Source organism: Rhinolophus hipposideros (genome assembly GCF_964194185.1).
Source record: "Rhinolophus hipposideros genome assembly, chromosome: 7".
NCBI lineage: Eukaryota > Metazoa > Chordata > Mammalia > Chiroptera > Rhinolophidae > Rhinolophus > Rhinolophus hipposideros.
The window spans coordinates 76,105,596-76,130,923 of record NC_138053.1 but is presented as its reverse complement, the minus strand read 5'-3'; the positions used below and the strand labels follow the sequence as shown (position 1 = coordinate 76,130,923).

Genomic DNA, 25,328 nt, shown 5'->3' with positions numbered 1-25,328 from the left:
CTGCTTATGTGCGGTAGTGTGCTCATCACTAGAAGCCTTTAGGTGGAAGCTCAATGATGGGGTATCAGTGATATTGTTGGGAGGCTGATGTCATAAACATCAGCTGTTTTGTGACTCATTTTTTGTAGGGTTTTCTGCAAGACCAATGGAGAGGGGGTCACTTGTATCCCTGTGGCTCCTAGGAGAGACCTACATGCTGTCCTTGCTACAGTGTCCCTGTTGACTCACTGTGGAATTCTCCAGCCTGGTGGGTGTGGGTTAATGGACTCCCTAGTACTTTGGCCTATGTGGGTTACTGAGTCATATCTGAGTGACAAGATTAGTAGAGTTATTTTATAAGTCATTAACCATGCAGAAGTGACATGAGAAGTAAAAAGACCATTAACATGAATCAGCAGAGAAGGAGTACGGTATAGTGTTTAAGAGCAGACTTTTTGGCTCATACTCCCAACTCCGCCACTTGCTAGCCATGGGACAAGGTGTTCAATGTCTGTGTTTCAGTTTCCTAATCTATAAAATGGAGATGATCATAGTAGAACCTAACTTGTAGAGTGATTATGGAAATTAGTCAAGATAGTAAAGGGTACAGTGCCTAGGATATAATGAGCATTGTATGGGGGTTAGCTGTCACCATCATCTTCATCACCATCATCGTCATCATCGTCATCGTCACCTTCAGCAACATTATCCTATAGGCACATTAAAGACGGTTCAAGACCTATAACTACACGCACAGTGTCTGGCATATACTAAGAATACAATGATATTTTGGAGTTAATAAATGATATGTTCATCTGTAATTTTTATTCATATCTACTCTTTCAGATTAGTGTAGGGAATGGTTCCAGTAACTGTATAATGTACTTTGTAAGTATATTAAGGAAAACTAAATGCTGTGGTAATCTTGACTTGCTCAGAGCTTGCTAAGGTAGTCTGAAAAATATCTCCTCCTAGGACTTACCTTATCTCTTTTTGTTCCTCTTAGTAAAGTAAATGGATGTTTTTAAAAACCTTTTGAAATTTTTCCCCCAGAATAAAGAAAACCATAATCAGATAAAATTAATATTTTACATATAGATGTATATCTGGATGATAAAGTAAAATATTCTTGCCACAAAAACGTTCTCATTTGAATTCAGATGACATGTTACCATTTTGCTTTTTTTCTCAAACAGGTTCATCCTAAATTCCACTATAAACAGGCTCATGATCCGGGCACAGACACTTCTTGTGTGACTTTTTCCTATGATGGAAATGTCCTTGCCTCTCGTGGAGGTAGGTTAAAAACTTCTTTTTTTTATGTGTTGCTATATACAAAATGATCATAGTGAACACTAACAAATGTCACACTGATATTCTAGTGCTTAGTAAAGCTAGCTGTGCTTCTGTTAATGTATTTAGCCAGTCTGATTTTTTTCATGAAAATGCATTTCCAACTTGGCAATATTGTTTTATTAAAAAGTATCAAATAAAGCTTAGAGAATAGATACTTTGGGGACTAAGTTTTTATTTTAGCTTCAAATTACATCAGAGTTTGAAGGCTACAGGATGACTTTGCCTCTACCTTATAGAATTTTGTAGAAGATGATCTATCTTATTTTGTACCATTTTATGTTCTGGGTCTGGTATTTCAAAGTCTTCTATTTGTTGACCATTGATTTTTTTTTTTCTTTCCAGTTCACACACTAACTCAATTCGGTTAAAAAAGATTATATACCTAGATGTTACTTTTTAATAGCTATGCAGTTATATGTTGGCGATTATAAGTTTACTGATCCACACTCAGATGGTTGAATATAGGTTGTTTCTAATTTTTGGCTAAATCTTTCTCACTTGGATAAGCTGTGTGTTGATAGAAGGAAATAAAAGAATAGTGAGGGCAGCTTATGAGCAAAGCATTATGAGGAAGTGCATGATAGAGGAGCTTCCAGGAGGCCTATTTGTGGGCAGAGAAAAGAAACAGTAGGGTAAGTAGGTTGAAGCCATGTTACAGATGGCGTTAAATACCACATAGAAGATGTAGTTTTGATTCTGTAGGCCAAATTAATTTAGCAGCACCACATTTAGTCATTCATTCACTTATTCAACTACTATATATTGAGCAACTACTCTGAGCTAGTGTTATGCTAGGTTATGGGTATAAACTGTGAACATCATAGACAGAGTTCCTTTCCTAAAATAATTTACAACCTGATGTAGAGGGTAGTGGAAGTGAGGAGGAGATGAGGAGATGTGGCCCAGCTTTCTTCTCAGTTTAACCAGTTCATGTCCTTGTACCCTCGTGGAATTCCATTCAGGTTCTCTTTGCTTCCAAGAAGCCTTATCTATTATATTCAAACTACCCTCACTTACATTAGTAAAATAAATCAAAGCACACGTACACGTGTTTCCTGTTCGTGGTATACATGGGGAAAGTGGATATGTATAAAATAATATATTTTGGTCCATCCGTTGTAATCTGCTACTCGAATCTAAGATGACTTTTAATTAAGACTGTATATACTCTTTACTTACAAACAGTGGTTCTTACCCAAAGAGTATTTCTGAGTCCCCTGGGAAGGTTTTTCAAAAGATAAATGCTCTACTGGAAATTCTCACATTCACTCTTACAACCTTAGAATGGTATACCCAAATCTCCCAGGTGGAGTGGGGAGAGGAGAGGGGAATAAGGGGGAGCATAGTTTGAAAATTCTTCCCAGAGGATTCTAAAACAGGCCAGCCTCGACCCAGCTGATAATCACTGCCTTAGAAGTACAGGGCTAATTCCATTTCAGTCAGTCATTTTGGTGACGACTCTTGCCTTCCCCTTCCATCCTATAGGAGCTATTGGGTAACATGTTGTCACCACCATGTGTATACTGTACTCCATCACTTTCCTTCCTGAGTGTCTAGAATATAGCAGATGGAAGGCTATTCAGCAGAGTCCGCAGGGTGTTGTAAGGTGCTCCTGCTAGCTCCAGAACCTACCAGATTAGCTAAACTGTTTAATGGAGGTTAATGTTTTCTTATTGTTTGCGAATTGTGAACAGATATAACCTCTTTTTTTTTTTTTGACTAATGCAAAAGGTGAGTCTTACAAAGTTATTCCAATACAAGCAGGTCCCTAGTCCAGCCAGTTGTGGATTAGTGCACCTGCCCAAAATTGGGTTTCAGAGGAAGGACCACTGGGGAGAAAATGGGGATTTTTATTGAACTCTCTACTCAGCTCACTTGTGCCTGATACTGATTCCTTATTGGACCCGAGGGGTTGAGGCAGGTCTCAGCTGTGGACACTGGGGAGAAAGAACAGCAAAGATGTTACTTGTATGAGTTCTGGCTTGCATTCCGGTCAGGAATTAGTAACACTATAGAAATGTGAGACAAAAATGATTGATTTTTAAAAGAATATGCATTACACTTTAAATAGCTTGGAAAAGCTGTACTCCCAGCAAAGTGAAGAATGATAGCCACAAGTAGAGTTACACTGGAGGGAAGGGAATTACATGGCGGACCCCCATAACATTAATGGATAGCTTCAGGTACACTCTAGTGGGAAAAAGAATCTGTTGTGAATTGAACTATTTGCAGTCCTGATGGTTGTTAAATTAATGTCTTCTTAAGAAGTCAAGTTATGCTCATGTATACCACAGGGGAGCTGCCATCTGCTCTAAAATCACTCTTTAGAGTGGATTCTCTAGGGTTCCTTTTAGCCTACAGATGCTACATCAATTTGGAAAGTAATTTCTAGATGGCCAATTCATAATCATATATCTTTCTACTTTTCTTGCAACGACTGCTTTCAAGCTCCCCAAACAGTTAAAAAAGTAAAACATGCCCATATTACATCTCCTTACCTCCCTCCTTCCCTTCCTTTTTTTCTTCCTTCTTATAGTTAATATGCTAAGTTTAGCAAACTCTAAACTTGGAGGTAGTGCTTTTTGCACAATTCACTTTGTCTTTTTTTTCTTTCTCATTCCTCTATCAGGTGATGATACATTAAAGTTATGGGACATCCGACAGTTTAATAAGCCACTTTTTTCAGCCTCGGGTCTTCCCACCATGTTCCCAATGTAAGTAGCATATTTTTAATATTTGATAAGCATAAACGAATGGAAAATAAATTTCTTCACCTTAATGTTCATTTATGTCATGTCTTTTAGATCTTCTAGAAAAGGGACTTGAAGAGTGATTGAAATAGGTTTTTTGAAAGGCGCATTTTATATTTCCCTTTTCCTTTTGCACATTCTTTAGACCTGTAAAATTTTTTTTGGAAGTTTCAATGGTACATATTCATGTTTGTGTATATGTGTGTGTGTGTGTGTGTGTGTGTGTGTGTTTATTTATTGGATGCATGCGTAGGTCTTTGGGTAGTAACGATATTTTAAGGGATTGAATTGTTCTTTTTATATTGTATAAATGATAGGGTAGGCTTACGTATTTATTGTCTTTTAAAATTTGAACCCTTATGCCATCAAAGCAATTTTTAATAGTTAGCAGAATTATTATATATCATTTTCTTAATTTTTTGTCATAATTCTAGACAGCAATTCAGTAACTGTCTTGCTCTGGGTAGCTGAACACTATTGTCTCCATTCTACTAAGTTGACGAGTAAAGCATTTAAAGATTTTGCTGAGGCAGCTGAGGTGGAATCTGACCTTTAAGTCCTACAATTGGTGCCTGAGCAAAATTTTTATTTTGGTAGAAATGAAATCTCACATGTATATTAAATAATGACCAAAAAGGAGAACATGAAGGTAATCAAATGGAGGAAGCTGAATAGTAACAGATCGCTGACTCTAACATGATCTGTTGGCCATGGCATTTATCTCTTAAGACAAACAGATGGACAAACTGACATGAATTTATAGCTGATGAGAATTTCTTGAGCTATTATTATGCCTGCTATGAGTAATGCTAACTACATAAGTTCTTTGGGTCATGTCTTAGATAACTCAGAATCAGGTGGCCGGACCTCTAATACCAAGAGTCCTCAGTTACGTCCCAGCAGTGCAAACTGCTCCTAATTTCATGGTGCTTGACTTGAGAAAACTCAAATTATTTAGGTGGCAGTGATGGTAGAAAATAATTACAAAAGTGGTCAAAGTAATCATTACTTAGTCATTAGTCATACAGTGTCTATTTGTGTATAGATACTGTCAGTGTTTCTATTGAGTTTTTCCCACACCCTCTCTACATTGAAACATATTATTATAACATGTAGAAGTTAAAATAAAAGCAAAGATTCTGGGATCAGACTGCCTGAGTTCGAATCTCTTTCTTTTGTGATCTTAGACAAGGTTTATTTAACTTCTCTCTGCCTCAGTTTCCTCATCAGTAAAATGGGGATAATAATGTCTACCTCATAGGATTATTCTGACGATTAAGCAAATTAACATAAGTGCTTGACTTATTGTAAGCACTATATAAGAGTTATCTCTTCCTATAATGCTCGTGTTTATATTTCATTTGACTCGCTCATCGTTGTTGCACTGTGGTGGGGTCAGAAGCTTAGAGACTCTTTCTGTCTGTAGGACTGACTGCTGCTTCAGTCCAGATGATAAACTCCTAGTCACCGGTACATCTGTTCAAAGGGGATGTGGCAGCGGCAAACTGGTTTTCTTTGAGCGCAGGACTTTCCAAAGGGTATATGAAATAGACATCACAGATGCGGTATGTATATATTCTTTTCTCCCCAGCCTTGAGAATGAAGTGAAGTTTGCCTCTTTTGTTTTGGTTTTTTGTTTTTAAATAGTACATAAGCCCTGGTCCTTAGAGTGCAATGGTAGCTGCTCTTCTTCCAACACAGGAATTCTTAGTACATTGTAGACTGGCTTACCCACCCTCTACCCTCACCTGGCCCAGTGTTTCCTATGGGCCCACACTTCGGTCAGAATTTCAGCTGGGCCAGTGATGTTTCCCTCTTCTGCCAACCAGTTTGGTGAGAGCAGAACCTGATTGTCATGTAGAATATAGAAATGAGCTTCCCACAATGTGCATGTTTGTGAGGATCTGCGGATTGTGGATAGAAGTGAAAAATTATGCCCTCAGACACTGAGGAAGTGTATCATTGTTTCCTAAACCTTGAAACCTTTGACAGAATTCTGCTTGTCCGTGTTGTCATTAAGACTCAGCTTCCAATGAGCTTAATTTCTATTTAGTTATTTGGAAGTTAAAGAAGCTTCAGATTTAACTTCTACGTCTTAAAAGAAACCAAACAAACAAACAAACAAAAAAACACCTTTAGTTTTCTTTCCAGGTTAATATGAGTACTAAAACACCAGCATTCATGCATGCATTCATTCATTCATTCATCCTGAGACTGGAGCCACAGGTAATATAATAATAGTAAAGATTCCCAGAGGAAAATCTGAATTCCTTTAAAGTCTTTTAAAGTATATATTATTATTTAGATGGTGAGGCAAATCATTGTTATTTTCTGAGTATGAAACAGGCCAGTTAATGTCTGTGTAAATTTTCTTTGGCTTATTGTCAAATTCTTTAGTAATATCCTATATCTTAAACAGTGCTCTGATGTAGGTTTCTCCAGTTGTTTCAGCTCTTTGTAAACAGTTGAGACATATTAAGCACTTAAGTGATTCAGACAATTGAACAACTGTTTCTAAATCACCAGTAAAAAGCTCATGTCTCTAATGTTCTAATATTACTGTGGAGTCTTAATTGTAGGCCCTAAATTTGAAACCGTGGTATAGTTAGAGACAATATAGAAATAACAATGAGACTAATTCTAGATGAGTACTTAAGTTTTATAGATTCTAATCGCATGACATAATTTGAAATGTGCCAACACTAATAATATTTTTTTTGGGTGCATCCAGAAGCCAACTAAAACACTAGAATCAAAGAAAAACACTCTTGACTCTATCAACTTTAATCTCAAGAAAATAAAATTATTATAATTGGTTGTCCCAGAAGTAAGCCATGTTCTGTTATGCCTCTCAATGACTGTACATTTAAGTATTACTCTTGGTGTTGTGTTTTTAAAATAGTAATTTAAATTGAAACGTAAGTAAATTAAGGGACATGGAAGTATGATTGCACTTTTGAAGACATGCTGGATTTCTGTAGTGTACAGAACATGTTGTTTGCTGTGTTGCTCTCAGTTGTTTTCCTTACCTCGATCTTTTTCTCCATAGCACTTACTCACATCTATTACATATTTGTTTATCTGTCTTCTACCACCAGGATGTAAACCTCGAGGGCAGAAACTTAGCCTTTTTTATTTATTGCAACATCCTCAGTGCTTAGAATGGTGTCGAGCACATAGATGGTGCTTAATCAATAGTTACTGAATGAGTGGATGGTACAGTTGGCCCTCAGTATCCATGGGTTTTGCAACTGCAGATACAACCAACCTCGGATTGAAAATATTAAAAAAAATTCCAGAAAGCCGATCCCTAAACAATACAGGATAACAACAATTTAAATAGCATTTACATTGTTAGGTATTACAGGTGATGATTTAAAGTATACGGGAGGATTGTGTAGGTTATGTGCCAATATTATGTCATTTTATAGAAGGGACTTGAGCATCTGCAGATTTTGGTTTGGGATGGGTCCTGGAACCAATGCCCCTGCAGTCGAGGGACGACTGTACTTAGGAAGTGCAAGAAAGTGATGCATATTGTGGAGCACAAGTGTCTTTGGAGAGTGAGGCAGGAGAGAAATACCTGGAGATGGAAAGGCAAAGGAACCTTGTTCCATAATAACAAGGTTATTGTGTACCATAATAAGGCGACTTCTTATTATGTACCATAATATTGTGTACCATAATAAGAAGGCGACTTTGTCTCATGCCTTTTTTTTTCTGAAGAAGAGGAATAACACATTCAAATCTAGGTTTTAGAATAGTTAATTTTTACTGAAGTGTGAAGGCTTCGTTTTATTTACAAGATTTACTGTTCATTTATATGTGAAGGCTGCGGTTTTTAACTTGGAAGACTGGGTCAGTGTTCTGTGAGATTTAAAAAAAGAAAGGAAAGAAAGCAGATTTTGGAAGAAAGACAGTGAATTCTGTGCTGGGTACATTTAACTTGAAGTACCTGTGGGGCCTCTGGGTAGAGCTAGAGGCTCAGTAGGTAGATGGATAGGTGAGTTTGGTGCTTAAGTTTTGGGAGAAGCATGGATAGTTTATAGTTGAAATGTTGGTTGCTGATTTATTAGATTAAGGAAAGGGCATAAAGGAGAGAAAGAGAACGAGCTCTAGGAAACCCGACCATTTAAGGGATGAGCAAATGAAGAGAAGCAAACAAAGGAGAAGGGTCATTAAGTAAATAGAATAGACCATGTATTGAATTATCTTAGAAAAGCCAGAAAACAGATTTTAAGATCCATTTTAATAAATAGATGAGAGAGAACTTAAAATGGGGACAAGCCACACATTTTCTTTCATTCATTCATTCATTCGTTCATATTAGTTTCAGGTGTACAAAGCAACATAATGATTAGACGTTACACCCCTCACAAAGTGATAACCGCAATAAGTCTACTACCCCTCTGACACCGTACATAGCTATTACAATACTACCGACCATATTTCCTATACTGTACTTTACATCCTGTGACTATGTTTTTTTAATTGTAGTTGACATTCAATATTATATTAGTTTCAGGTGTACAGTGCGGAGGTTAGGCATTTATATAGTTTATGAAGTGATCCACCTGATAAAGCTAGTACCCATCTGACACCATCACCATAGTTTTTACAGCATTATTGATTATATTCACCATACTGTATTTCACATCCTCAGGACTACTTTGTGAGTACTAATTTGTGCTTCCTAATCCCTTCATCTTTCTTACCCATCTCCCCAACCTGCCTCACATCTAACAACCATCAGTTTGTTCTGTGTACCTGTGAGTTTATTTGTTTTGTTTGTTCCAAACCACGCACTTTAAATCATTGATTTAGGATTTGTTTGTCATTTTGTGTTGTTAACATCAGAAGCATTGTTTTCTGTTTTTGTATGTTAAAGAGAGATTAAATTGCCCCTTTGACCTGTTTCCTGAAGTTTTAAGTCTTCTTGGAATGTAAGAAAATAAATACATTCTTTGAAATAGATAAAGAGAGTGGACACTTTACTAGAAGGGCAAAAACACCTCTCTTATTGTGTTTTTGTCATTAAACATCAAGATAGTCATTGCTTTTGGAAATATCACATCTGCTGTAGTACGGTACTTACTGTGTTGAGTTTTAATTTACATGAAAGGCAACATCTCATATTCTAAGTATCAACATTTAGTAGTGTGCTTGTCTGACTAGGTGCGGGTAACGGTGATTTTAGGTCTGTCCTAGATGTGTCCATTTACTTCGGTAAAGTGTGATTGATTGTGTTCTTACCATACCCTCTTCTAAAACAAAATAACTCCCCAGATGGTTATATTCTAAAATGCCAAGCTCAACATGTTTATGGCGCCAAACATTGTTTTCAGTCAGGGGATGTTAGAATCTATACAATTAATTTCCTAATAACTAAAAACTGTCCTACAGTCTTCACAATAATACTACACCTTTTTAAAATATAACAATTACATTTTCCATATTTCTTTTTTGTAACAGACTTAGAGGAAAAACTGGGTATAATTCCACTCTCTGCATTGTCATATGCTCTGAATTTTTTTTCTCTATTCAGTGTAGAGACTCTTAACTCTCTTTACTAGGAGGTGACAAATGTTCGATTCTGCTGAAATGATTTTTAGATGTTTCCTTTGTAGTCCAGTTGTGTTTCCTCAAGCTAAAAACACACACTTGCATATTCCTTACATCTAATTCTTTGTGATTTTAAGTAGCGTGCTTAGACTTTTTTCTACGATAAATTCCAGAATATACCTTGAATCTTGAGTTTACAAACTCACTTTTGTTTTTGTGTATGACGGGGTCCTAGGCTTTTTATATATTATGTAAAGACTTCCATTGCTTTATGTGATAAAAGTGTAGAAGTGAGAGAATGGACAAAATATAATTTGGAGGTGACATATCAATTTTTAAAAAACCAGTTATGTTTAGAAGAAACATAGAAAAATGTTTAAACCTTTTCAAAATTCCAGTTTTTGGGGAACTGCTCAGAAATAATATTATAAACTATTATTAGCTTAGTAATTTTTCATCAAACTATGATTTATTGCAGACTGACTAACAGAATTTCCTTTTTAACTAATATAATTAAAAGCACATAATTTATGCAATTGTGCTAGCATATAACCATTTATACTCTTTAACCCACGCATGGTGAAATAAAGTTGTTTTGACCTAGTATTATTTAAGATGGTTGCCTCTTCACCTCAGTTGCTTTTGGCAATAATTTGAAAGAGATAACAGACGTTTCTTTGGGTAAAGATAAAAAAACGTGGAAAGGAAAAAGCCAGAAATTTCACACCTGATCCTGACTTCTCTTCACACCTGATCTCTGATTTGTTTGTTTGCTTAGGTACTTAGTTCAGTGACCTCTGTTTCTGTACACACTAACTGAACAAAGTGAGGGAAAAAAAGAAAAAACACTAAACGTTTCTTTTTAAAACAGCTGTAACGTCTAGCACCACTGATCTAGCTGAAGGGAAAGGAAGGGAAATTTGCTTTGGTATTTCCCACTAGACTGCCTTAAGAATTTTAAAGCCAATTAAGAATCCTAGTGCCAACGAAAGTGAAGGTCTTTTAAGGAAGAAAAAAAATCATTTGTGATTACCTAAGCAATATTTGATTATCTTTAGGAACATTTTTTTAACCACCAAAGAGAATAGATAACAAAGCACAAGGATGTATTCGATATTTGCTTCTTTCTACCACTAGCTGTTCTCCAGAATATCCTCTTCCTGTGAGAAATGAAATCAATATTGTGCACATATCATTTATGTTCTTTAAAAAAAAAAAAACACCTCAATGTCAGCTATTAGGTATCTTCTATCAGTTTGAAATCTTATTAATTTTTCATGGAGTCAACTCTATAGTCAGAGAAAATATGTATTCTGGATCTGCCTTCCTGGAACTTTATCAGTTATTTTAATTTTCGTCAAATGGAAACAAAATAAAAATAATACCTTTTTAATTTATTATTAATATTAACTCTGGCCTTCCTCTAAAAGATAGGGAAAACCTGAAGTTTTTCTACCAGATTTATTTACTTACCTATTTACTTACTTAGTAAACAAGTGGTCTCTCCCCCTTATTAGCATGAGTATTTGTTGAAAAAGAAGTAATTGTTAGTAAAAATTATGTTAATTAAGTTCTAACTTATATGTTTCCCAAAAGGAGAGGAAAATTTCTTATTTAAGACCCATATGTCTGATTATAGAGATAGCCTACTGTACATATTGAGGAGAAAGTGAGGTCCATATTGGGTATAAAACTGATTTCTTTTAAAAACAAGCAAACAAATTTTCATGAAATATCAACTGTGTTTTCTTTATTAGGTGGAGTTCTGAAGAGAACTTGAACTTACATTGTTTTTTCTTATAAAATCTGGTTCTTCATATATACATTTCAATGAGGACTATCAGATTAGCTTTTTGTATTTTAATTCCAGTTTTCTGATTGTAAAGGTAGTATATATTAAATCTAAAAAAAGATCATTAAGAAAGTAAGTACCATATTTAATCGTATCACCCATAGATTATTCCCAGATATGACATTTAAATGAGTAAATTTTGATGTCCAAGAAAATTACTGCATTAACATATGAAATGACATAACATAAAATGAAAATATTGCCAGTTTTACTTAATATAAAAAGTTTTTGAGTTCTTATTAGAAAAGAATATTGATATTTTAAATCTAAAGAGATTGAAGAGGAAGAATAAATGGATATAACAGGGCATGAAATAATAGACCATTCTTGAAACTAGCCATCTATCTTAATTTGTAAGTGTAAGGGACGTGCTGACCATTCAGACTACAGTCACCTTCTATTATTTGTACATGTGGAAGAGAGCAGAAAAGTCATTCAAATTAATGGATATTCCAGAAGTCCTCAGGAGAGTTGGCTTTAGAATGTATCTTGGTTCTTACATTTGAATGCAGATATAAACTAATCTGGAAATTCACTTCAAACAAATTAATGAAGCTATGCCCGTGACAGCTTGTCTCTGAAGTTGTTGAGGAACTCATCTGTTCTACTATTTTGTGTGGGGGATGGACTTACGATGTGTCTTACTGGGATATAAAATCCCAGCTCAGACAGAATTGCACCTCTTTAAAAGTTTTCTAGAAATGAGTCAGGTGGTGTCCTTGCCCAGTCAGGATTGTACAAGGAACAGTACACAGAGGGAACTTGAACAATTGGCACTGCAAATGCCAATTGAAAATAAACTTGAAAAAAAGACTATATTTGGCATTTATGTGCTTTCTAAAATGAGGTGAAACCTTCTTAATGTGTAGCACATGGGGTTGGAAAAAAATGGGCTTTGAGTTAACTAGCTTTCCATTATCTGATTTTATTAAAAAGCAATCAAGTAGACTAGGGAATAGTAGTTGTTTTGAATTATGTATTATTTTGAATAAAAAGATATCAGCTTAATGAAATTTTACTGTAATTCACTTTCTTGGGAAGATTAAACAATGCATATTCTTGATAGATCCCGATGAACATATTTATGTTTAATAAAATATGTATTTTTTTCCCACAGCCAAGTGTAAGACATCATAGGTGTATGGAGCATTTGCTCATTGAGAACAGAAAGGCAGGGATATGAGCACTGTTTATTTCCTGGTCTTCTGAAATGTATGAATATTTGGAGGGAACCTGGGAGTAAGTAGGAGATGATGGAGTTTCAGTGTCAATCTGCTAACACAGCAGTCGCATAGTTCTTTCTCTAGCACTACCTTTTCCAGGGTCTAGAGCTAACTCCCAGCATGACTATTAGGACAATATTTTACTGCCAAGAAGCACAGTGATCAGTTAGTACTACTTTCTGTAGGAGTATTTACTTTAATTATGGAAAAAAAGTGATGCCATTGGGCTATGATGAAAAACAATATTGTATTTTTGCTGCTTTTGTGAGTTGGATTACTAAACCGTTTCTCGAGATTTTTCTGAAGTAAGCAGCATCCATACCAGAGTGCAATTTAAATAGTAACGGGAATTCTGCTGGGGTCCCCTACTCAGGTAGCTTCAGAATGTCCAAGGGGGAGGGGAGGCTGGTATCAGTAAGACTTGAATCAATGACTTCTCCGTTCTCATTGCACCTAAAGGTATCATGCTATGGGTGTTCCAGGACAGTCATTTCCCACATTTGGAGAAGAGGCACAAGAGCATAGAGAGAAAAGAAACCACAGATTTCATGGTGGTTTAACTGTTACTATCTGCCTTACAAGTCTTAAAATGTTTTAGGTAGGAAAAACGATAGGAACTAGTTTAGTGCTGATTATTTTTTATTATTTTTAAAAATTACACAGTAAAAGTGATCTCTTTTTAAGGTGGACAGTTCTGTGATTTTAAAAACACACGTATAGATTCATATAGCCACCATCAACACAAACACAACAGCTGCATCGCCCCCAGAACACTTTTTTGTGCTGTCCTTGGGTAGTCACACCCTCGTCCCTTCCCCTTCTCCTCACTCCTACCCGCTGGCACTCACCTATCTATTCTCACTATAGTGTTGCCTTTTCAAGAATGTCTTGTAAGTGGACTCACACAGGAGCTAACTGTTTTAGACTGCCTTTCTGCAGAATGCCTTTGGGATTCATCCAGGTCATTTGTGTCAATCAATAGTTTGTTACATCTTTTTGCTGAGTAGTTTTCCACTGTATAGATAAAGCATAGTTTATCTGTTAAAGGACATTTGATTGTTTCCAGTTTTTGGAGATTATAGATAGAGCTGCAATAAGCCTAGGTTTTCTTGTGAACATAAGTTTTTATTTCTCTGGGGTAAACACTTGAGAGTAGGCTCGCTGAGTCATATGGTGAGTGTCTGTTTATTTTCACAGGAAAACGCCAAGCCATTCTTCAGTGTTGCAATACCATTTTGCATTCTCGCCAACAGTGTATGCATTTTCCATTTGCTCCACATCCTCACCAACACTTGGTATTGTGGGCATTTTTAACTTTATACTTGTACATTCTAATAGGCGTGGTGTGGTATCTCATCATGGTGATGACTTGTATTTTCCTAATGGCTAGTGATGGTGAATATCTTCATGTGTTCATTTTCCATTTTTATATCATGTTTGGTGAAGTACCTGTTTAAATTTTTTGCCTATTTTAGGTTGTGTGTTTTCTTACTGTTAAGTTTTGAGAGTCTTTTATATACTCTACATACCAATTTTTTTAGACTATGTGATTCGCAAATATTTTCTCCCGGTCTATTGCTTGTTTTTTTTTTTAAATCTTCATAATAGTATCTTTTATGAAGCAAAGATTTTAATTTTGGTAAAGTCTAATTTATCAGTTTTTTACTTTTATAGAACGTACTTTTGGTGTTGCATCTAAGAACTCCTTGACTGACTGTAGGTCACACAGATTTTCTTCTAAAAGTTTTATGTTTTATATTTAGGTGTGGTCCATTTTGAGCTAATTTTTGTGTAATAGAGCGAGATACAGGTTGAGACAGGGCCAGGATTAGGATCAGGCTCAAGCACAATATTTAAGGAGGTGCCAGAAAACTCAGTAATTAAGATAAATAACGTTTTAATGCAACATTAAAAAAAAAAAAAAGAAAATTGCTGCAAAAAATTCATGATGCAGAAAACACAAATACTTGAAGTAAAAACGGGATCAGTAACAGTGCTCTGCCAAGCTGTATTAAAGCCTGAGGCAAAAGGAAAACTCAGTCTGATACTGTCCTTAGGTAGAATTTTGATATTTCGTTCATTACAGATTTTTTTCTTTTTTTTTTTTTTTTTTTTTTAGTGGGGGAGTGGAGTACCAGAGTGGGGGAAATGGTAAACTCACTGATGCTTCAGCGATACTTTGAATTCTGGATTCATTCCCTGATCCACCTTCTACTATTTACTCTTCAGAGTCCTCAGATAGGTGTTCCATGCCTTCCGTCCACCTTTTATAACTGTATTCAGAGGAAGAGACTGAATGAAATGTGTTTCCTCTGTCTCACCCAGAATCTGGAGTCTTTGGTGTCTTTCTTTAATTAAAAAAATTACAGCAGTGCTGGAAAACACATAATGAAATAGTACAAATTGCAGCACATGTGCCTGGGAGGAAGCTTCTAAGATTGTTGCACATATGCAGGGACGTTCCTACTGTAGGCAATAAAATAATGTCACCAGTCCCTGTGCGAGTCACCTCTCACTCCGGTGGTATGTCCCCTTGACGTAGCTCCGCCACAGTTAGCGGATGCTTGGTTTCTCAATGGGATCTTTCAGGCTGTCTCCTTGCCCACCTGAGCACTGCAGCTTAGCCGTCCTATGTGAAAATTAGGCTGACTTTTACAGCCCCCTCGCGACGTCATTCCTGTTTATGAAATCCCTTACCAGCGGATCTTTTTGCCTTTACTTTTAGCTGCACATTCTCATGCCTAGAGCCCACATCCTTTACCTCTAGGCCTCATGGAGCTGGAGAACAGCTGCTCGACAGCCTCTGTTTCCTTGAAGATTATAAAGTCACTATTCAGTCTTCTCCTGTCCAAAGGAAGCACGCTTAGTTGTTGTTACTGTTTTTCACATTTCCTTGTGGCGTATTTTCTCAACACTTCTGTTATCTTTGATAATTTTTTCTAAGCCATTTCTAGATCCTTCAGTGACCATATTGGAGTGGGAGGAGTCTCCTCGGTGCCATGTGGGTGATACGGACATTAGAATGCTTAGCATCATACATGGCACATAGTAGGTGTTTGGCAAAAATATATTTGTTAATGTTATATTACCTCTTATTATCTGTTCTTCTAGTATGTTCTATTGGAACTTACTGTAATGGCCTATTCCCTACCACTTTCTCTTGTTTTTTGTTCTTTGTTAATAGTTTCTAAAATAAATTTAGAATTTCGGAGCATAAATGTTTTATTTTAGATTTGAAGGAAGAATTACATATGTTAATTGTCAGCTTCTTTAAAACTTGAGATGATCCTTTTTCAGTCTTACTAAAAACAGCTGTTTTGAGTTCAGTGGAGGAAATACAAATTTACTGTGGATGCTTAAACTGCTCATAATTTAAAACTCTAATGAATATAATTTGGTTGTTATATTGTTAATGAATGTGATCTGTGCCCTGAATTGATTTTATAAAACATACTCTCCTTGAAGTAAAAATTAGTTGTTGGAGTTTATCACTATATTTTATCAAAAGTCTAATCATTATTTTTCCTTAGGATGGAAGACAAATTCTGATACACTTATCAGTTCATTTCTGTTCTCAACCCAAGTCTTTTTAAAAAGTCTCATTTAACCAGTAGACTCCTAATCCAGGTACAATTATTTAGTTTCACTATTCAATATTCTCTTCTTTGAGATAATATTTGCTGTAGGAGCCCAGATTCAAAACCTACAGGAAGATGTCTTTTCCCATAATTATCTGTTTGACAGTGATCTTATTTTGGGAGTTTCAGTGAGATGAAAGGCCTATCACATGCTGCTTCAGGTTTCATAAATTGTAGAAGGCAGAAGAATGAAGAATAAAAGGAGGGCTTGTCCAGTTTAATAGTTTATCCATTTCCTAGTGTCATTTAACTTTGCTGTATATTAAAAGGCATTTACTACTTCTTAGTGTCCGGGGCTTCAAGGAAATACTCTGTTTACTGTTTTGCTTTTATTTCTAGTTCTTCAAAATAGCAAAAAAGTAAGCATTTCCCTTTTGGTTAAATAGAAACATTTTTTTCCCTTCTCTACACAAACGTCTGGTGTTTTATTTTATTGTTGTTTAAACTTATCTAGGTTTCCTTGTAAACATGTAGACATAATTGCCATGATGGCAAAACTGGATGAGGAATCAGCCACCAGATAATACAACCCTGAAGGAGAAACATGCTTGACTCCTCTATAAAATATTAAAAAAGGAGAACTTGATGTTGTAGATGTTTAAAGGTGTTCAAAGTGACACACTGTTCTTTATATAATGTGTAATATAATACAACGACTACTGCTCTCTTACCTAAGCCCAGCACCTTACTACTTCTCACTGATAGAAGACCAAGTAAGGGACTTTGTCTTGTAGAATTTTCTGTGACAGTTTCTTCTCTCCCAACCTGAATTTGATGAGTGATCTTTGGTCCAGTTGTTCTATCAGAACTCTGGCCAAACTTTCACAATTATATATAGTGTGGGGAAGAAAGAGGTCTACAATTAACACATATCCCAGTATACTGTTTTCTCCTTTTTTCTGGAGTGATAGATAATGTTGTGTCTTGTATGAGGAGGGGTTGTGAGACCCCCCCAAAGGGCTAAATAAAAGAGTATGATTTGTAAAACCTCTTTCCATATTATATTAAGATAAATAGTGCTTTACATATTCTAGATAGTTCACCTTCGAAGATTCAGCTTTTCCTGTACTTTTTTGGTTTTACATACTTGATTTCCAAGACCGGATCATATCTGTATTTCTTATTTAATAGTTAGGTACTTAATAGTTTTATCCATTTATGCTTTGTTGATATATATAAACAAAGGACTTACTGTATTACCTTTATGCCCATCTTTAACTACTGATAAATGAAGAAGAGTAAAGGGACCGGGTGTGTAGATTTGATTGAGAGAGGTGGCCTTAGGTAGGGCTTCCCGTGCTTTTTCACAACCTGGTCTTCATAATAGTTGATAATATGTGATATAAACAGATAAGGCTCCTCTTTGCTGGAAGTGACTTGCCTGAGGCTCCAGCTGAGGGGCTCCATGTCTTGGCACATCCTGTGCCCACCAGTGGCAAGCTCTGCTAGAATGTTGAGAATGTGCTTTCCAGTAAGTGCAGTTTCTAAGTGGATCACTGTGGTATGACGCCTCTGGGGTAGTTGCCTTAGGGGACCCACCACCAGTGTCACTCACCCTGTGGACTCCTGTTTGTTTCCTGCTCCCAAACTGTCATTGATAAGAATAATTACCAGATTTTCTTTAATCATAATTTGTACTTTCTTTGCCTTTGTAAATTCTTCTCCAATAGCGGGATTAGACCAAATTAAAATTTAGTGTTTTGAATTAGATGAAGAAAATTGTGTTTAATTTTCTTACCCAAGAGACTTTCCATTTTCTCTGAGAACTTTTTCTCATGATGAAATTCTTTAGGCCAGTTTATTATCAGATACAGATGTGATTCATTTAGTGCCAAGTCCAACTACCAGATTCCAGATTTTTGCTGCTTTAGTGGTTACCTTAATTTTAGAGCATAGGCTGTAAATGAACTGATTTTAATAAATGCATTTTCCATAGGTTTGAGGAGAATTAATTTGATAATTAGATGCCAGTTTTTAAAAAGTGGAATCTGTGCATCTCTACTAAATATTTAGAGCAACGCTTTTCCCTGTTTGGTTTTTCTGCAGCAACAAAAGTGCTCTGGCATTTTTTCTTTTCACCATTGGGCGTCTATCTGGTTTATCAGAGAGAGAATATCTGGGGCAGGGAAGGAGGAAGATTGAGATTTCCAGCAAAGAGTGACAGTTCCTATGGTGGAAGTTTCTTGGAGTTCGAGGAGTGTGGAGGAGGAAAAAGGATAGATAAGGTGCATGCTCACTTAGAGAGAAGAGCAGAGAAAATGTCTGTCTTGAACCTTTTCCATTTGAGGGATGTCTCCATGGAGATCAGGTGGGTGTTGAGGAGTCTTATTTATTGGAGACTGAGGCCCACTCACTAGGTGCTTCCTGAACCTTAGAGGGATGAGGGCAAGCCCCATGGCCCATGTGTGCTGCAAAATAATCCAACTTTGGGAAAAGCAAGGCATTGGGAGGACAGGACAAATAGCCTGAAAAAGCTTAAAGAATTCCCACCTTACTTTTCTACCTCCCTGGCTCAATATTTTAATGTGGGAAGCAGTTTTTCTTTCTCTGTGAGTAAAACGTGTGACAGTTGGAAGAAAGCTCTTTCTCCAGTACTTTTCCATTTTCCTCTGCCTTCTTTTTATTTGCTTTGGACTCACATCTTGATCTGTGTTCTCAGCCTTGGGGATCAGCACACACACGGCCATTCCAATGTATCCGATAGTCCTGTGATGGCCATGACCGTGAGGCCCCCTCTAACAAGTCTGCAAGGCTGCGGGACAGTCTCTTCACAGACAGGTGTAAGGTTCTTGATTTGAAAATTCGGAAAAATGCTCATCCTCCCCAGGAATCACTGAGTTGGCTTATCCATTCTTATACTTAATGATAAAAAAACAAACATGAAAAAACCAGATGGAGTTTGGTTTACAGTGTGGGTCAGCAGCTGGGAAGAATCAGGAAATGGTGTTTCATCATAATTGTGTTTCAGATATAAAACTATGAAGGATGTTGAGTCTCTTTTCACATGTAAAGTAGAATAAGGGTAGTGTTTAGATATGTGCTTTACAGACGCCCAAGATGTTACGCAGGCATTGATTTCTTTTGTAGTAACATTTCCGAACTGGGTAGCTAGGTGGGCTTTTTCCTTTATGAGTTTAGTAATTCCATCTGCTTTTAAATATAAACTTGCTAAGGTTTCTGCTTCTGGGTTAGGTCGGTTTGGAAATGATATAAAAATCTCTGCCGTCCCTTCCTTTTCATATTCTAAAATAGGACTTTGCATAATTAGGTAGTGTAAGGGAACAAGCATTGGAGTTGGAACTCCCCCACCTTCTCCCCAATCCCACCTCCTCTATATACAAGTTTGTCAGCTTGAGAAAGTTATCCACCCTCCTACAAGCCTCAGTTTCTTCTTGTGAAATAAGAATAAGATTACTAATTTTGTAGTATTGTTGTGAGAATTCAATTAAGTAACATAAAGTTCCAGATACCTAATAATTCCCATCCCACCATGTCCTAAAATATAAATTTATTTCTCTTATTGGTTTCCGTCTCCTCTCCTCATTTGCTTCCATGATTTCACTTAAAGTAAACCCAAAAGACCACAGAAATAAATTATTTGGAATTTTCTGTGGCCTTTTTACTTGTACTTAGGGGTAATTCCAAAATTCCTGTTCTGGAGTTTTGACACTGCCATTTGTACACAATGTTCTCTTCTTCCCCAGCCCACCTTTTCTTCTTTTGGTCTCTGTAGAGAGGATCTCTAAGTCGAACACATCAAAAGTCTTGTGACTCCTTCTTGTCATCTTGCTTATGATCTCCAACTCCGGTCTCTCTGTGGCTACTGGTAGAGTTGCATACTTTTGGGGAGCAGATCGGGGTTTACTCTGCACTGCCAGACTATAATGCTAAACTGAAAGTAGGCTTTGGTTTAAAAGACTAAACCTAATTTTATGCTAAAATGGAGTTTAGCTTAAGCAGCTAGAAGAAGCCATTAGTGGTCCCACATGTTTTGGTAAGATGAGATAGATTAATGTAAGAATAAAGGGCTTATCAATTTAAAGCAAATCCATATGTTAAAACATGCAGGCTAACTTCAGAATCTCGTTCTTTGCATTATAGTGGTCTGCTGCCACTTGGAACTCATCATATAATATGAAGGCTTTCGCTTTGATTCTTGTAGATCTCATCATGACGTTCTTCTTTGGTCCTTTGATTCAGATATGTTTTCTGCCCTTCATTTGCTGTATGGCTCAGTAAGTCTGTAGGTCTAAATGTGTCAATCCCCCAGCCACAGAAGCATCTCTTCGAGAACAGAGCATGGAAGAAGTCTTAGGTGAATGGTTGACTGAGTGAATACACTCTTTCAAGTAGTTATAGCTGTCTGCCTTCTGATAGGTCCATGGGCTTCTAGCAGGCACGCGTCCCATTGTTGTTAAGTAAAGCCCGGTATGTATGTTTGACAAGTTAGCAGCATGGCATCTCTGCTAGTTCCCCAGCCTCACTGCCGTCTCCAGGATTGTTTGGTTTGGCAGATGGCCAGCTCTCTGCTATAAGATGCATTTCCTTGACAGGACAAAGTGAGGAGCCGCATTAGCTGCAAAGTTTACAAAGGTTAGCTAAACACACACAATAAATATTAATAAACAAAAAAGGCCCACCCACCTTTGACTTTGAATTCCGTTTCTCCATTCCATGTTTTGGAATCCCTGTAGTATTTGATTAATAACTAGTCTTAGGGTAATTGAGCTTTAAGTATTCTTTGCCTAAGTCAGGCTGCTTGCAGGGCCCTCATTGGTTGCTTTAGTGACTCGCTGCCGCAGTAGACGGAGCGCTGGAATGAGTGTTTAGTTGAAGGGGTCTCATTTGCCTTCTGCTTGCGTCCCTGTGAAAAGGAGTATAAATGTGCTTCTCCACAAGTGCTTACACTGACCAGATGTGTGTGTCTAAGCTCTGGAGGGTAAAGGATGTGCCCAGGAATAGAGGTGCAGTGCCCTGAGCTTGGACTCCCTGGAAAGCAATCAGACATTGGTCTGTTGGCCTGGGCAGTTGCCTCTCTCTAACATTTACACCCTCAGCGTAGAGGGAGAGAGTAACAGTAACCTGCTCCCCTGGAAACTGCCTATTTGGCTGGGTGTCTTGGAATTTACCAGGCCTACATTGTGGATCTTTTCCAATTCTGCACCCTGCTCACTTGAAAACATATTTGAGAACCAGTAATCTTAGACTTAGCCAGACCTCTGGAGAACCAAGGAGGAGAATAACTTTAATACTATGTCCTTAAGATTGTCCTGGGGTCATTTGTAAGTGGCTGAGATTTCCGAAGGGCCTTGGAAGCCCCTCTTACTTATCTCTCTTGCTCTCTGGTTCATGCACATCCCTCTTTTTAGGACCACATTAAGAGGAAATTAACCCTACTGCATCTATAGATTACTTGAGTATAATAATGATCTGGACAAATAAAATTATTCCTCATAGATAGCAATATTTTAACTTGAAAATTATCTCCAACTCCGCCTCACAAAGCAATCTATCGAGGCTTGGATGAACTGCAACTTTTAATTTATCCTTTCAGCAAACAGTTACTGAGCACCAGAAACTAATCTAGGTACTCAGGAGACGTTGCCACACAAACCAGACCAAGATCTCTGCCTGTGTGGAACATACATTCTCGTGGGGGAGGCAGATGATAAGCACAATTAACAATGAATTATAAACTATGTTAAAAGGTGATATATTGCTATGAAAAAAAGAAAAAACAAAGTAAGGGAGGTTGTGGGACACTGTTTTCAATAGAGCAATCTGAGTAGCAATGACATTTAAGCAAAGACTTGAAGGAGATGCATATTGGTTTGGATGAACTTATTTTAGATAGGGGTTATGACGTTAAGTTTTTGACTCTTATATTTCCATATATCTGGCCGTGACCATCTGGAAATTTCCAGTGGTCTAGGCATGGTTCTCAAATTAGTCTCAGTAGCAGGGCACCTGCAAGACAGGCTGTATGTTAGCAGACTTTGAACTATTGATCTGCTTTATTTTATCAGTGACGCAGTTTTATTAGGAGAAAATGTGACTTTTATATATGCATACATTATAAAGTAGGTCCCACAAACATACGTACGAAACAGGGACAACCCTCCCAAAGAAGTCAAACTACATACAATTTATGATGTTCAAGTTTTTGTTTTAATATTAATACTCACTGTATGTATATATATGTGAGTGTGTGTGTGTGTGTGTGTGTATATACACATATGTGTGTGTGTGTATCTTTTAGCACTTGCTAGCAGGCATTGAGTAGCAGACACCATAGATTTAAGAAAAAGTTTGGAAAGAAAACCTAAATTGTGAAAACTGCTCTTTTAATTTCATTTCCTTCCAACTGACAGTGAAAACACAACCACTCTGATCTGATTTTCTCAACAGCATATCTCAATCGTTTCCATCATTCAGAGTTTAAGAACCACTCTTCTAGAGTATTGTCAGGCAGGAATTAGGAGTCTTGCAGACTCTTTTACATTTCCTCCTCTGTTCCTCGGCTATCTCAGAGAAGGATTTGTAGCCATTTAACTATAGGCATTTTTTTTTCTTTTTTGTCAGTCAGTTGGGAGCCAGAATTTCTATCAAAAGGAATTGCAGACATTCTCAGATATTCTGTCTTAACAAAAGAGTGGGATGGTGAGGGAGAAGAAACCAAAGAAATTCAACCCAAGGTAGATTTAGGAGACAAATTCCACGATTTTCATTTTACTATTAGAATGTAAAGTTGCAGTATCTAATTGTACCCTTTTCCCTTCGTCCTCGCACATTGCTTTGTGCGTGATAAGTTGTTAATACACTGAATTGATATTTCCACTCATTTGTTGTTCCATCACAGTGAGATCCGCAGAACCTAGCACATGGTGTTACTTCCAATCAACTTTAGCCTCATCTGTTTTCCCCTTAATTCTCTCCCTGCCATCCCTTCCACTTCTGCCCTCTTACTGCAGACAAAAATTAAAACCAGGTTGTAGTTCTCACTCAGAACTCTGTGGTTCTTTTTGACCCTAGAGCACCACTGACTTGCCTCATGAGTACTGAATTCAGAGGATCGTTAACTTCCAGTGAACCTTCTCTTAAACAGCTTTTCATTCAGGCTAATGTCAAATCTTTGTATTCTTTATCTTTGTTTTACTTCTGCTATTGTCCTGCTGGTTTATCTCATAGGTAGGGAGATATTATTAAAGCCTACAAATATGTGTTGTTCTTGAAAAAGCTTTATGAGATTTGGATCTCTGTGTACTAAAAACAATAACCACCTGGCCTCAATCTGCTGTCCACGGGGACATATTGTGTGTGTAAACGCAAGAAACACTGAGATCTAAATCTCTTTCAGTGGTAAGCAGAACTGAATTATGTGTGTTTAGTATTCCAAGATGCCAGTCTCACATGGCAGTGGAACTGGGAAAGACTAACTGTGGTTTCAAGGCTGACAGGAACAGAGAGGAAGGATGTGAAGAAGGGAACATCTTTTTTCTTTTTATAGGGTATCACACAGATAGTAAGTGGTGGAATGGAACTTAACCTCAGGAATAAAACCTTATGGTTTAGAAGAAAAGAATCTAAAAGTTACAGGTAACCATCAGGTTGATACTCAGTTTAGTAAACTAGACCTCAAAGTACCAACAGGATTATTTCCATTTTTACTTGGCCTCTTTAGTTGATTGCCATGCCTTTCCTTTTCAGAGTGTGGTCCGCTGCCTGTGGCATCCAAAACTGAATCAGATCATGGTGGGAACTGGAAATGGACTGGCTAAAGTCTATTACGACCCCAACAAGAGTCAGAGGTATTTCAGAAGAATTGCCTGTTTTAGATGGATGACAGCAACTGGCTTTTTTTTCAGTCTGCTTTTATTTATTTCCTTCTTTGATGGGGATCCACCGTTTTGGAAAATGCAGCTGGCCTAGAGTAAAGCCTCAAACTTTTGGTATTGTGCTTTAAAGAGGATTTGGATATCACCCTTGATCCATAGAGAATTCAAAATAAAAGTTTCCTGGGGATTTGCAGTTCTTTAGCTGAAATGTTGAGTGCAAGGGGGGGAAGTCTTCCCATTTTGCATACGACCCTGGACAGTGGCATTAGCCCTGATGCATGTAAGGGTTTAATAAAGCAGGGAACTAACCACTTACATGAAATGGAAACGGCTAGTCTGTTTGGCCTTTTATCAGATACTAGTTAGATGTTTGGCAGGGTGGTTCTTTGCCAGCACACATCCTTTCCCCTTGTAACCCCATGCCCACCCCAAACGCCAAACGAAAGCATAGCAATGTGTTTCAAAGGCCAGAAAACTTCACTAGAAGCTCAGTCAGTCCCACAGTTATTTCCATTTTCCTTGGGCACAAAGATGGGCGTGTGTCACCACCCACAAAAGGATGGTTTTGTTTTTCTCTGTTAGGGTACAGTGATTGATTAGCTCTTTCTTTAGAGGAAGGCTTGGTTAGCTAGTATTAAAATTCACACGCTAAATTCCATGGGAACCCCCATAATCCTGTTTTGAGATCCCACATCCTTATGGGGAAAGAAAACCCATCCTTTATTAATGAGTATCCATTAACCATAATTTGGCTCTGAACGGAAACAGACGGCCCTGGCTTCCTTCAGAACTTTCTGGACTAAGGTTAGAACCCTTGCAATATAAAATAAAGTTACATATTGTGGTATTTAAGAACAAATAGGTTTTATTTCTTTTTTAATGAAAAAATTAAGAATGCTGATATAATTAGTATGAGAGGGAGTCTGTTTGACTTGAGAAAACGATGAACACCATTTGATAGTACGATCCTTGGAATCTTTAAGAAATTTGCTTATTTGTATTTTCTTTTCCTGAAAGGGATAACTAAGGAGAAGTAAAATGTTCTAAGCACCCTTTTGGTTAATTCCACACATTCTTGGGCTGTAGCCCCTTGGCATTTTTGCCCAGCCATCTCAGTTCCAGACACTTGTACT

At 37.2% G+C, this 25,328-nt stretch overlaps 1 protein-coding gene across 1 annotated transcript in view; it reads left to right on the top strand.

Annotated features, from left to right (window-relative positions):
• WDR70 (WD repeat domain 70) overlaps positions 1-25,328 on the top strand; it is a 253,902-nt gene that overhangs the window by 205,881 nt on the left and 22,693 nt on the right. The window contains exons 11-14 of the mRNA XM_081053278.1: positions 1,176-1,275; positions 3,965-4,049; positions 5,512-5,650; positions 24,068-24,168. Coding sequence (XP_080909404.1) covers positions 1,176-1,275; positions 3,965-4,049; positions 5,512-5,650; positions 24,068-24,168 — 425 coding nt within the window. The remainder of the gene's footprint in view (positions 1-1,175; positions 1,276-3,964; positions 4,050-5,511; positions 5,651-24,067; positions 24,169-25,328) is intronic.